This window comes from Chroicocephalus ridibundus, chromosome 1, assembly GCF_963924245.1.
Source record: "Chroicocephalus ridibundus chromosome 1, bChrRid1.1, whole genome shotgun sequence".
In the NCBI taxonomy this organism is placed as follows: Eukaryota; Metazoa; Chordata; class Aves; order Charadriiformes; family Laridae; genus Chroicocephalus; species Chroicocephalus ridibundus.
In genome coordinates this window covers 96,625,011-96,638,703 of record NC_086284.1, presented here as the reverse complement: position 1 = coordinate 96,638,703, position 13,693 = coordinate 96,625,011, and the positions used below count along the sequence as shown (strand labels likewise).

Sequence of the window (13,693 nt, the reverse complement as noted above, 5' to 3'; positions counted from 1 at the left end):
CTTCCTTTATCATCTGTGCTGAGGCTAAAAGGGGTGCATTTGCAATGATGAAAAGAGATTAAATCCTATTTCTAGAGGATACAAGCTTTAGTTGTAAATACTAAGTGCTTTTACACTTTCCCCAACGGTTAGAAATTTAGTTTAAGTATGATAGAATATTCATCTTTTTAGGGACAGATGAGCTGTAAAGGCTGGTTAATTTTATTTTGTGTAGTATCTTTTATCTGGATTTAAAACTCTTCTGAAAGGTACTCTTGGACTTTACCCAGATGTCTGTAACAGAAAGAGTTCAGGTGTTCTCAAAAATGCCTGTAGAATTGTTCTATCACTCTTTTTATGCAGTAAAATGCTGTCAATATATGGTTACTATGCCATTTTCTCATGCAAGTGCATGTTATTTATAAATGCATGAAAGACATGGCAGTAAATACAGCATAAGATCATAGGTTGAAAAAAAAAACAAGGTAGAACTGTGATTTTGAGGGATTAACAAAGTCACTGTAAGACCGTCTTGTCAAATTTGTTAAGGATATTCTTGGAAACTTTCTTTTACAGCCATCTATTCAATGAGACCAACGGACAGGAGAAAAAAGACCTAATGAACAAAGCTTAATGTTTGGAATTGCAGTTAATCGAAAGGTTGTTGAGATGCAAATACTAAAAAGAGTAACTTTTATTTCTATTTGAAAGACCTCAAAGCATTCCACAAAATAAACATTCCCAAAGTAAATAATACTGTCAAATAATGTGATGGTCCAGAGCATTCAGTGTTTCACACTAATACAGCACTGCAGACAACTTTGAACATACTTCGCATTGGTTCTAGGTTTGGCTCAAGTTTTAGCACTTATGAGCAACATTGAGCAATATTAGGGACTCTTAAGATATCCAGGCCTCTGAAGTGAATCTTCTCTTGAGTTTTCCTTAAACACTCTAAATACACACAAAGGGCTTTGAACCCAGAAAGCAAAATTTTGCTAGAAAAAAAAAATAATTAAAGTCTGAGCATGACAAGAGTAGAAATTAAAGAGAATTCTAACAAATTTCTTTCTGCCAACTTTCCTTCAGGCTTGAAGATCTCTAAGTTCATTCATCAACTTTTAATTGAGATACCAAAAATGTTAAAAGAAACTCAAGGCCTTCCCTTTTGTGTCCCTACGTAATGTTTTTCTTCCTTGCCTTGAGGCTTAGCTGTGATCTTTCCATGCTCTTACCAGCAGATTCCTAGTCCCTGTATTTTCTCAGGTTTCCCTGTGGCGCAGGCAGAGGAACATGGACAGTTCCTTCCAGCTGAGAACGCTGATTCGATATCAAAGACGGAGCGGTCTTTTCTTCAGTGCACCTGACCCCACACACAGCAACTACAATAAGGCAAACCATTAGTTTTATTTGCTGACCAGCCACTACTTTTTTAAAGGAACAAATTAATACATCAGTAGGAAGTAAGTAGTCAGACGCATTTAATGGGAAAGGACTAAGTCTTACTTCTCCTGAGCCATGAGTTGTGAGTGAGGGCAATACTCTCGTTCTTATCCTTGGTGTGTAAGGAACTGTGAGGAGAATCCTAGGTTGAGATTTGTACTAAATGTGATGCAAGAGTTTCTAGACTTGTAACTCACTCGTCCTTCTAAGCCATGAGGTCACAAGCCTTGTTACAGTCGTTTTTGTGTATTTTGTTACGTTTATTCCAATTTTTCAAGGTTTTGAGAGAAATAAGTGAATTTAACTTGTTTCCTTGTGTCATTAAGGGGGTTAGGTTTTTTGGTTTTATTACATTCTGAAAATGCAATAGATTATAAAAGGGTTTGAGTTAAGGAGGATGGCATTTCAGGAAATATAGCGATTTTTTGTATATTATCTGTCTTGACAAAAGGACACTGGCAAATGAATAAGTAAACAGAATAAACATATTAAGGAGAAATTAGTGAAATACAGAAGGGGTAGAATTCTGTATCCAGAATTAAGAATTTGTTTATGAAAAAGCATTCAGCAGTTCATTGTCAGACACCAGCATTTTTGCAGACTAACACTGTGTGTGCTACCGTCTTTCCAGATGCTTATACCACTGTGGAAAAACTGAAACCGTGGGCTGTGGGTGTTTAGATAAGCCAAAGTGAGCATTCTAGTAAGGCTAACTTGTGTTGTGATCCTGTATCTTCCCCTGCTGTGAGTTCAGCTCTCCTCATGCACTTCCACCTTCCGTAATACCTCCTCTTTCTCCTTTTTGTCCCCATATCCCTCTCGCTTCTCTTTTCACCCTTATGCCATGTAAAAATCATCCCCATCTTCCTATGACCCAAAACAATCCACTGGTCAAAAGGCAGCAAGTGCTATAACTGGGTCTGAGATAACTAGGCAAGCAGAACAAACAGAACAAAAATCAGAGCTCATGTTACAGCTTTTTTGCTCCCCAGAGGACACAGCAGTCAGGTCTTTCTCTTCCCTCCTCTATCCAGATGCTGATTTTAAAAGAATTTGTGAGAGCATTGGTTCTTCCAAATTTTTACTGGTTTGGAATATGTATTTGAAATTGGCCAGCAGTTCAAAAAGTGAAAAAAGAGAAAGTTGGGGTGAGAATGGTGAGGACAGGCAGTTGGGCAGATAATCCAAGTAACTTTCTAAGACATCATTGGAAATCAGGCTAAAGTAGAACAAAGCTAAGCTTAATAACAACAGGTTTTTACCTCTCTTCAGTTAAACCATTTCTTTTGTATATTTACACTATATGTGGGCACTGTTGATATACATAAAGTGTATTCAGTGAGTTTTCCTGTAAAAATTCCAGCTTTTTAAAGTTCCTGTTCCCATTGTGCCAGATGAAACGAAAGTTTCCTTTTCCAAAGTTCAGTTTACCATGAGTCTTTGCTTTATTGATTTTTATTCTTTCTTTTTTTTCCTGTTTATTGCCCCATAGGAGCAGTCTCACAGGTGCTGGACAGCCTGGAAGAAATTCATGCACTTACAGATTGCAGCGAAAAAGATTTAGATTTTCTTCACAGTGTTTTCCAGGATCAGCATCTTCACACGCTACTAGATGTAAGTTTTCTGTGATAAGCAATTTGAATGCGTTTCTGTATCTGTTGTTCATTGGATAACATTTTGTTTTATCCTGAATATATCCTGCCTCCTGGTAGGCATCATCAGGATCTGGTTCCCGTTTCTTCACCATCTGTCTGTAAGCATAGTTAACTGTCTGGCTACACGTACAGATCAACTGTGATATCAGATGGTTCATAGATTTTATTTTTTTCTTTCTACCAGAAAACTAAAGCACTCTATTTTACAAAAATAATTTTGAAAAGCAAATAGTCTGGTGTTTGACAGAAAAAAGGCTTGCACGCTTCTTATCTTTCTGTGCCTTGAGGACTTCCTGCTTTCAGAGTTTCATGTTATCTTGTGACATGCAGAAATCCTGTTTGTATTTCCAAGTAGTTTTTTAACCAAGAAGGCCTAACCAGCAAATACATTGTATTTTTTCTGCAAAATCGTGTGAATTTGGGAAAACATACGTATCATATTGAGGTAGAAGTATTTGTGGAACTTCAACTCTCTGCAAAAACAGGGACCTTCAGCACCACTGCAGGCTTACACTCCATCCCTCACCATCTGTAGATGATTTGTACACTTCTTACAATTTGTTTGGTGACTGGTGAATAGTGGGCCACCTGGATTCTGTGCATGCTTCAACTTTTAAGGATTCAAATACACACATACTTCCTTCTGGAAGAGGACCCAGCTGCAGGGTTCTGAACTGGCCTGTATGGGAACATAAGCCTTCTGGTAAAGCTTCCCCACAAAGTAGCTGCCCGTATGACTCAAGGAACCTGACATAATTAGCTGTTAAGTGATGAGGGCATTACTCTGGCCCGAGATTCTACAGTTCTTCTAACCTTTGTTCTTGATAACTGTTTATGCATTTTACATTAAACCATCATTGAATGAAATTACATGAAGCATGCAGGAAGAAGGGTTTAGGAGCTCATGACTTCCCTGAATTGCATCTCTAACAATTCATCTTGCAATTTGCATTAAAATATGAATCTTTTTCCCAGTGCATGTTCTTGTAGCTTGTGTTCCAAATAATTAAATTGTCTTTTTATACTGCATGCTGCAGTATGGAAAGGTGATCAGGTAATAAGAATGAGAAATAAAAATCTGGACAGGAAGACAATAACATGAGTGTAATAATAAGAACCAAAACACTTGTGTCACTCATGTGGGAAGGTTTTAGGTATTAATTACAGTTATTATGTTGTCCTATAACTCTTGGGCTTTGGTAAAGGCCCTAGGTTAATTATTTTGCCATGTGACAGGTCTAGCAGACATTAACTCACGCTTCTGTAATGTTTTTGCTTTTTTCTGTTTTTTACAGTACCAGTCTCGTTCATAGTACTTGCCTAATGATCTCATGTTTCTGTAATGGTCTGCTGTAGCCTTTTAAACAAGAAAAAACTGCAATGAATTCATACCATTTTGCCATTATTTTATTTAAAAGTCATGGTCATTCTCTTAGACAGGAAGGGATACATTTAAATGCACGCTATAACATATTTCTGAGAACAAAATGCTATCAAAAAGGCTTCTTGTTTTATTATGCTATGTGGAAGGGGGATGATAGAATCTTCCCAAAGATAGTTTGATCAGAATAATACAAAATAAAATTCTAAAACATTGCAATGTTGTGAAATACAGATTTGAAAGACTGAAGGAAGTTACAGAAAGTATTATTTGAAAGGGTAGCTTTATTATTTCAGTATCTTGAATGTGGGAGATGATTGATTTCTGCTTATGCATTGATACTATTCCATTTTTTCTCAGAACTCTGAAAAAAATCATTAGTTGTTCTTGGACGAAATTCTGTCAGGGACACTGTATATTCCTCTCAGAGTATTTGGGGTTAATGAGGCCACCAGAACAAGTCACCTGTAAAGCGTTATATTCCACTAAGTAGGAATTTTATAATCTCTTGTGAAGTTGTGGCTGTCACTTTGCGTTAAAACTACTGTTCCTCTTCCTTGGCATTTTTCCACAGTTAAATTTGTTCTCATGTTCCTACTCTTTCTCAAGAGTTATCCTTATTTTTAGATTAGGCACATGATCAGGATTTCAGTCCTGCTGCTGAAATACTTTCATTTGCTTCTGGACTAACTGTTTTTCTGAAAGCAAAAAAAAGAAAGGACAGTCCTTATGTTAAGAGTGCAAGTTACCCACATGTTGTTTGTTTCGGGTGATATAGATCACAAAATCGAAGTCGTCTTTCTCAGTAATTCATTAGGTGTTATGAGGACAGGCACCTCTGAAGGACATAGAAAGCAGGGTTCCTATCATCGTATTGGTTATTTTTAATTGTTTCATTTAGATCTATATATGTGTCTGTTTAGGTAGCTATCTTAACACTATCTTCCATTTTACTTGGGTGCCAAAGCTGTTCAAAACAAGGGGGAGAAAGGCGCCAACTACTTAAAAAGTAATTTACATTCAAACTGGGCCAAATGCTGCAATATACCAGCATATCCTGATGTGGCCTTATTGAATAGTTTCATTGTGTGATTTTGTTATCATTTTACAGAATCCTTCTGTTTTGAGTGGCATTTTCCTGTACAAAAGTTACACAATTCATTTTTAAAAACTTGATTTTGTTTACTGGGGAGAGGAAAGAAAAGGGCCTTCTAGAAACAACCATTTAGAAATATACACTACCTAAAAAAATATTTATTGTTTAATTAATTGATCTTTCTTGTAAAGTAAAAGAGTAGCTCTGGGTTGGACAGATTTGTTTTTTTCCTCGCTTCTGTTAGAAATGTGATGACCAAAATTTTGGTGAATGCTGTAGGACATTCCTGTGTGTGGCTTAGAACTGTCTGCGTTTATGCCTATATAAAGCTTTATAGATTGTTTCATTCTGGTATCCAATTTAGATAATAAAGAATGTAATGAAGTTAAGTAAAGGATATAAATAACTTTATGGAAAAACAGAGATAAATTTAAGTAGTGAAGCAGCTTTATATTAATTTTTATTATTTTTTTATTTTCTATTACTGATGGATTTTCAGAAGCGTTATCAAATGCTTTGATTAAGGTTTTTTTATTTACTTCAATGAAAGAGATCCTGGGAGGCATTGCTGTCTTGTGTCAGCAGTACTGATAAAGAAGTTGGAAATAAATGTGACGAGGTTACTAATTTTGGAGACTTCAGCGTTTGGCTGTTTTCTGTAGCATGACAAAAGATTTTACTTGAATGATTATTAGTTTTGAAAAGTATACTGGGCATCAAGGCTGTGCCTAATGGGGAAAGATCTTTACATTGTGTTTCACCTCTATCGGTGCATCAAAGGCAGCAAGGTTTGCTAAAAAGTAAAACCAGAAGCTGCTATTTTATGCAGCTGCCTACATTGAAGGAGACAAGAGGAATCTTTATTCTGTTGAGTCAAGTAGTTTGGTCACCTCTCCAGGGACACTTTCTGTGGGTGATTCTGAATGCAGATGTCGTTCGATTTACAAGTGAGATTTTCACTCAGCAGGAGAACAATATCAGCTTTTGTGTGAGTGGGGCCTCTCTCTGCTACTGGCTTTGTCTGCATCTGTCTGTCCCAAGTCAGATAGTTCTCTAGGCTGACATCTTTTGGCTGTTAACTTTAAAAGTTTGTTACATTATTTTTGTACATGAAATCGTCAAGGTAAGTGTTGTTATTTCTGCAAGTATACCTGCAATAGAAGCGTTACGAACTTTGAAGAAAGTTTATTTTACCTTTTGCTGGCATAACACATTACACGCGTACAGTTTTAACTAAATGAGATTAAATAAGTTTTGGAGTGGCTATATGCATCACATCTGTATGTGTAGCCACTTTTTCCCTTTAGAGTTTAATTTATGTTCATAGGGCATATATTTAAGGCATACTGATTTTTCAAGAGAATCTTTCTCTTATGTCTGTTATTCTTTGCTTGCTGCTAATGGTAATGTTTCAAAGGAGCATGCATCCATGCACGTTTTAGGATTGATTCCCTGAGTATTTCTTTTGAGCTCAGTCATCCAAACAGATTTAGTCCTGAAGTCCAGACTTTTAAGGAAACATATTTTCTCTTTTGCTAGAAAGAATGCTGTTGGGACCTCAGTTTAGCCTCTTACATGGTTGGCTAAAGCTTTCTACTGGATGTGTTTTGGTTTGTTCTGTTTACCCTCTCAGTGTTGGACGTTGGCACGGTAAATTTTAATGTCTTTTGTAAAAGTATCTGTTATTCAGCAGCGTCCAGCTATTGCTGATACTATAGTTCTCTATTTGAAAATGTTTTAAGCTCTTCATACATTTATCCCTGATTTGCTCTTTTCTGAGCAAAGTGTATTAATTTAACAATTCTGTTATATCCTTTGGAAAAAACAAAGCAAGAGGCATTTTGATTTCTATTTTCAGGATGCTTTCATTTCCTTCTTCCTTTCTTTTCTTTTCTTTTAAATCATGAATAGACTGGTGGAATATCTATCATATGATATAGAAAATAAAATCAAACCAGCAGCTGTGCATAAAAAGCTTAAATATTTTCATGAATCATCTAATTTTTCTACATCTAAATTTGAATAATGGCTTTCTATGTGAATCACAGAGTGTGGTTCAAGCTTTTGGGATCAACGTTGGTCCTTACCCTCTTGATTGCTGATTATGTTAAAACTAATAAGTGGAACATGTTTTAGTGGAACATGAATGTGTTTCTTTTGCAAAAACAGATCAGAAAGTGTGTGTGTGCTAGATGTCTTGGTAAACTCAGAACATGTTATGCTTATGTGAAATAATACTTTCTCATTTTTAAAATACCTTGTCTTCCTATTTTTAATTATCCTTTAGTTGATATGTTTGTAAGACAAAAGCAAGTGGAAAATATTTGTTAAAAAAAAGAAACTATGTTGGCAGGAAAAGCACCTTGCTATTTGGGGAACCAAATCTGGCTTTTATCCCAGTCCAGCAGAGGCAGCATGCTCAGCCGCAGGGAGTGGGAGGGACTGTCTCTCACACTGCAATGGAAACTCCTTTCCCAAGTAGTGTAGAAGAACATTGACCAAGCCTTAGGGAGAACTGTCTGAAGAATTCCTTCAGCAGGTGGGCTGGATCATCATCACCAGTGCTGTATGCTTTTTCTTTAAAAGGTAACTTCTCTGGAAGGCCATATCTGAAAGAACACTAAAAGCAGAGGCTATTCTAAAATTTCTTTTGCATTATTTCATACTCATTCTCTAAAATACCTTCCTTTTTCAACTTCCTTCATATATTTGCATTTCACTTTCTGTGTTCCTGGGATATATAGATCACTGTGGTAGTCAGCATCATCTCATTGTTTTCTTGTTCTTCCTGTTCCTCTGTCATAGAAACTTATATAGAGAATTTGTCTTATATGTAGTCTTCTGAGCAGAAAGCATTTTTGTTCACTGTTTTTATAATACCTTACATAACACTGATATATGACTGGGCCTCTTAAACACAAGACTAATACAAATAAGAGCTAACAGTAACTTTTATGTTTATTAAGATTCATTTTTGAGAAATTTATGCATCCACCAACAGTGCAAAATTCTGGGTCAGATTGCATGACACTGTGATAGTTGCTTTTTTTCACTTCATGTGTTTTCTTTCTAACTAATGTTCTGTCATTTCTGAGTATTTATAAGCATAGTACTGATATGGTGAATCATCAAGTGAAATTCAGGTTAATAAAGTATGTACTTTAAATGAGAATTGTACTAGCTAGCCCATTCCTCTTGACCTAATGTCATCTTCCCTGTATCAGTGGTGTGTCATTGTGAGTGTCTGTGCAAGTGTGTGTGTCTGTGTGTACATCAACATATTTTACTCCAAAAGCATAAATCCCATTGATTACAGTGTATTTTTATGTTACTGAGCTCTGATCTGTCAAAGAACGCTAGAATTGTATTCCTGGCACTTTTAGAACATTTCATCAACTTCACTGATATTGTTTTGAGGTAAAGAGGATCGTTTTCATATTTGACTTTCTACATTTTCTTCACTTCTTTTTATGTTGAGTGTAATTCATCCTTTTTAACTGTAAGGGCCACCTGTTGGGTGGGTTTTTTTCCTTATAAAACTTCAGATTTTCAGATTTGTTATTTCTCCAGGAGCCTGGGACTTACTCTGAACAATGACAAAAATAAAATGCTACAGCGCCTGGGATACAGCCCACAAATCTTGGATAACACTTCTGCTTTGTTGGTGCTGGGAGGTTTCTTCAGAATGATTTTTCAGTCTGCATTTAGTTTACATGAGAATACCCAAAGGCAATATAGTAACAGCACAGCAAGCTATGCTTCTATCTTTGAAGTCAGTCAGGCCTTACTGCCTCCCACTTCCAGTTGTTCAAGTAGTTGCCTGGTACACATTGACTGGTTCTTTTATTCTCAGTATATCATTACAAAAAAGTTACATGGATAGGGAGAAACAAAAATGGTTGTAACTCCGACATTAGCACCAATGTCACAAAGCAGGTGAGAAGTTGCGTTCTTTCCCAACTCTCTGTAATCATTGTGGATTTAGCTAGTTTTATATAGATTCTGTATCCCTCTGGAATGAGGTTCATGGTCATTAGCATCCTTTTCTTCAAAATGGTGATCTAACCATGAGAAGTTAGTTCAACTGACAGAATTGGGAATGAAGCCTATTTAGGCTTAACCTGAGTCTGTAGTTCCCGCTATAGGTCATTCCATCCATATTGGAAAGGTGGGGGCAAGACAGGGGGGAAGGTTATTCTGTGGGGCGTATCAAGGTGTTGTCCATGTGACATAACTCTTTTTATAGCCCTTCCTGTGTTGAGGGATTACCTTTTCCTCATGCTTCTAAAATAATTTAGGTTGGAAAGGACCTTTAAGATCATCAAGTCCAACCATGAACCTAACACTGCCAAGTTACCACTAAACCATGTCCCTCAGCACTACATCTACACGTCTTTTAAATACCTACAAGGAGGGTGACTCAAGCACTTCCCTGGGCAGCCTGTTCCAATGCTTGACAACCCTTTTGGTGAAGAGATTTTTCCTAATATACATCCTAAACCTCCCCTAGTGCAACTTGAGGCCGTTTCCTCTTGTCCTATCGCCTGTTACTTGGGAGAAGTGAGCAATGCCCATCTCGCTACAACCTCCTTTCAGGTAGTTGTAGAGAGCGATAAGGTCTCCCCTCAGCCTCCTTTTCTCCAGGCTAAACAACCCCAGCTCCCTCAGCTGCTCCTCACAGGACTTGTGCTCTAGACCGTTTGCCAGCTTCCTTGCTCTTCTTCGGACAGGCTCCAGAACCTCAATGTCTTTTATGCTTACTTTTTTCTGATGAGCTGCTTGATGTCATCTTTAAAAGGTCATTTGCATTGTTTTTGTTAAGATCAGCTTGAATTAGATATCTGATGCAGCAAAAAAAATTGACTGTTTTTGAAATAACAGGATTTTAAAATGTCCTTAAAATTACAAATGTGTTAAACTACCTTGTGAAATAATGATCTGAGCCCATGTCTTTGACAACAGTACTACTGGTACACTCCAGAACAAGAGTGGGGTTTTTTTATTGGGACCATTGAATGTCATTGTGTTTCTGACCACTATGCTTGTTTTCTTGGTACTGCCATGTGCAAAGCAGTACCTTTATCTCATCTTGGTTTTACTTCTTTCATCTTTCCAAAAGAAGTTAAACGTTTGCAATGTGAACAGAGAAAAATCTGGTTTATTATACAGGAATAGAGTTGAGACCCAAAAAAATAATATGGCTGGAGGGGGTTTTGTCGGCAGAGAGTTCCTGAAATAGCAGAAGGTTAGATGGCGTAATGAAGATGTCTTGTAGTGTATAGGGAAGGACTGAAGGGTACCCTGGGTATCTGCAGTCAGCTCATGCCAGCAGAAATTGAAGAGTTCCCACCTCCTTTGAGGAGGTAGGAAAACATCTTAGTCTACTTAAATCTAAATCCTTTTTGTTCTGTCACTATGGTTTTAAAGTGTAGCATGTATTTACTTAAGATTATTCAGTCCCAGGCTTTACTTACCATACTTTCCAATTTGACATAACATATGTTTACCTACATGTATTGCATATGATACAGAATTTTGCTAAATTGCACCCTCTTCCTCTTTGGCAAGCTACGTACATGTACTGTCTGGCATATCTTTTAACATCTGCTATCACTTGTTGGGAACTGCAGCTTCTACAGTCAATAGAATTTTTATGATGAGTAAAATATGGGTTTCTCTTAAAATATGAGACAAATTACTAGGTTGGAGTCCTAATTTATAGTGAAATATAATGCTGTCAGCTACTGGAGTCTGCATTCATTATACATGAATGAGGCATTGAGGGGCACCTGAAATTAAATAGAGGGAAATAATGTCTTGTGTGACTTTTGAGGAGTAGCATAACTGTTTATTATTAGTACTTCAAAAACAAACAAAAAAAGATTTCTTGGTAAATATGAAGCAAATCAAGAGGCACAGTTTAAAACGATGTTTGTGGAAAAAAAACACACACACCCTGCAGTTTCTTTTGTAAGAATATAGTCCTTTCCTCAGCTCTTTTACCTCTGAAGAGTGAAGGCTTTGAATTTACAGAGTAAGTGCATAGCACGTAGTAGTTTCTGCTAAAAACGAGTATGTTCTAGAATAGAGCTAAAATTTGTTGATAGCTCATGTATGCTGAAGGTAAAAAGTTATCCCCTTGCGAAGGAATAGAACATAGAAGTCAGATGTTACTGAACATCTTGATACTTAACCATGTGGTCTGAACCACTATAAGCATAAATGTGTCTTTGAATCTGCTTTTAACTATATCAGTTTAAAAAAAAAAATTGGATCAAGGATTGATTTAGAACAAATAGTGAAAATATTTGATGTCCTATGAAGACTGTAAAAAGCAATGTGCCATGTAAAATGCATAAGTAGAAATATTCCTTTTCTCATTTTAAAAGCTAAAATTGCTGCTTGTCCAAACTAGCAGTATAAGTACTACAGTTAAAAAATGGGTACACCCACGTACATAAGCACAGTGGATTTTAGTGTATGGAGTTGCATAGTTTTGTATAGACTTATTTTCAGATTGAACTTTGTGTGATTTCCCCCACGGCTCATGACTGCCTGCAGTTTTGCTGCAGGATTGTAACCTATTGAGGGAATTTAAACTTGGATATATTTGCGCTTTTTTAAGTTTTGATCAAAAGATAGATCATAGAATCATAGAACTGTAGGGTTGGAAGGGACCTCCGGAGATCACCTAGTCCAAGCCCCCTGCCAGAGCAGGGTCACCCAGAGCAGCAGGTGCACAGGAACGCGTCCAGGCGGGTTTGGAATGTCTCCAGAGACGGAGACTCCACCACCTCTCTGGGCAGCCTGTGCCAGTGCTCTGCCACCCTCAAAGTAAAGAAGTTCCTCCTCATGTTTAGCTGGAACTTCCTATGCTTAAGTTTGTGCCCGTTACCTCTTGTCCTGTCGCTGGGCACCACTGAAAAGAGCCTGGCCCCATCCTCCTGACACCCACCCTTTAAGTATTTATAAGCATTGATAAGATCCTGCCTCAGTCGTCTTTTTTCCAGACTGAAGAGACCCAAATCCCTCAGCCTTTCTTCATAAGAGAGGTGCTCCAGTTCCCTAACCATCTTAGTAGCTCTCTGCTGCACCCTCTCCAGCAGTTCCCTGTCCCTCTTGAACCGGGGAGCCCAGAACTGGACACAGTACTCCAGATGTGGCCTCACCAGGGCAGAGTAGAGGGGGAGGATGACCTCCCTCAACCTGCTGGCCACACTCTTCTTGATGCACCCCAGGATGCCATTGGCCTTCTTGGCCACAAGGGCACATTGCTGGCTCATGGTCATCCTGTTGTCCACCAGGACTCCCAGGTCTCTTTCCACCGAGCTGCTCTCCAGCAGGTCAGCCCCCAACCTGTAGTGGTGCATGGGGTTATTCCTCCCCAGGTGCAGCACCCTACGCTTGCCCTTGTTGAATTTCATAAGGTACCTCTCTGCCCAACTCCCCAGCCTCTCCAGGTCTCTCTGTATGGTGGCACAGCCTTCTGGTGGGTCAGCCACCCCCCCTGGGCTTTGTGTCATTGGCAAACTGGCTGAGGGTGCACTCTATCCCCTCATCCAGGTCATTGATGAATATATTGAACAGGACTGGACCCAGTGCTGACCCCTGGGGAACACCACTCGTCACTGACCTCCAACTAGACTCTGTGCCCCTAATCACGACCCTCTCAGCTCTGTCTTTCAACCAGTTATCTATCCACCTTACTGTCCATTCATCAAGCCCACTCTTCCTAAGCTTCCCTATGAGGATGCTGTGGGAGACCGTGTCGAACGCCTTGCTTAAGTCAAGATAGACCACATCTACCGCCCTCCCTTCATCTATCCGTCCAGTCATGCCATCATTCATCATAGAAGGCTATCAGATTAGTCAGACATGATTTCCCCTTGGTGAATCCATGTTGAGTACTTCTGATAGCTTTCTTTTCCGCCACATGCCTTGAGATGACGCCCAGAATGAGCTGTTCCATCATCTTTCCAGGGACGGAGGTGAGGCTGACCGGCCTGTAGTTCCCTGGCTCCTCCTTCTTGCCTTTTTGAAGACTGGAGTGACATTGGCTTTCCTCCAGTCCTCAGGCACCTCGCCTGTTCTCCAGGACCTTTCAAAGACGATGGAGAGTGGCCCAGCAATTACTTCCGC

The 13,693-nt window shown here is 38.5% G+C and overlaps 1 protein-coding gene across 10 annotated transcripts in view; it reads left to right on the top strand.

Moving 5' to 3' along the window:
• The window catches only part of CASK (calcium/calmodulin dependent serine protein kinase), a 223,654-nt gene that overhangs the window by 153,683 nt on the left and 56,278 nt on the right, over positions 1-13,693 (top strand). For 9 of the 10 annotated variants that reach the window (XM_063344181.1, XM_063344162.1, XM_063344133.1 and 6 more), the window contains one exon: positions 2,915-3,036. In XM_063344181.1, the coding sequence (XP_063200251.1) occupies positions 2,915-3,036 (122 nt within the window). Of the gene's footprint in view, positions 1-2,914; positions 3,037-8,017; positions 8,141-13,693 lie in introns of those variants that run through there. The other variant, XM_063344196.1, reaches the window with a different exon arrangement.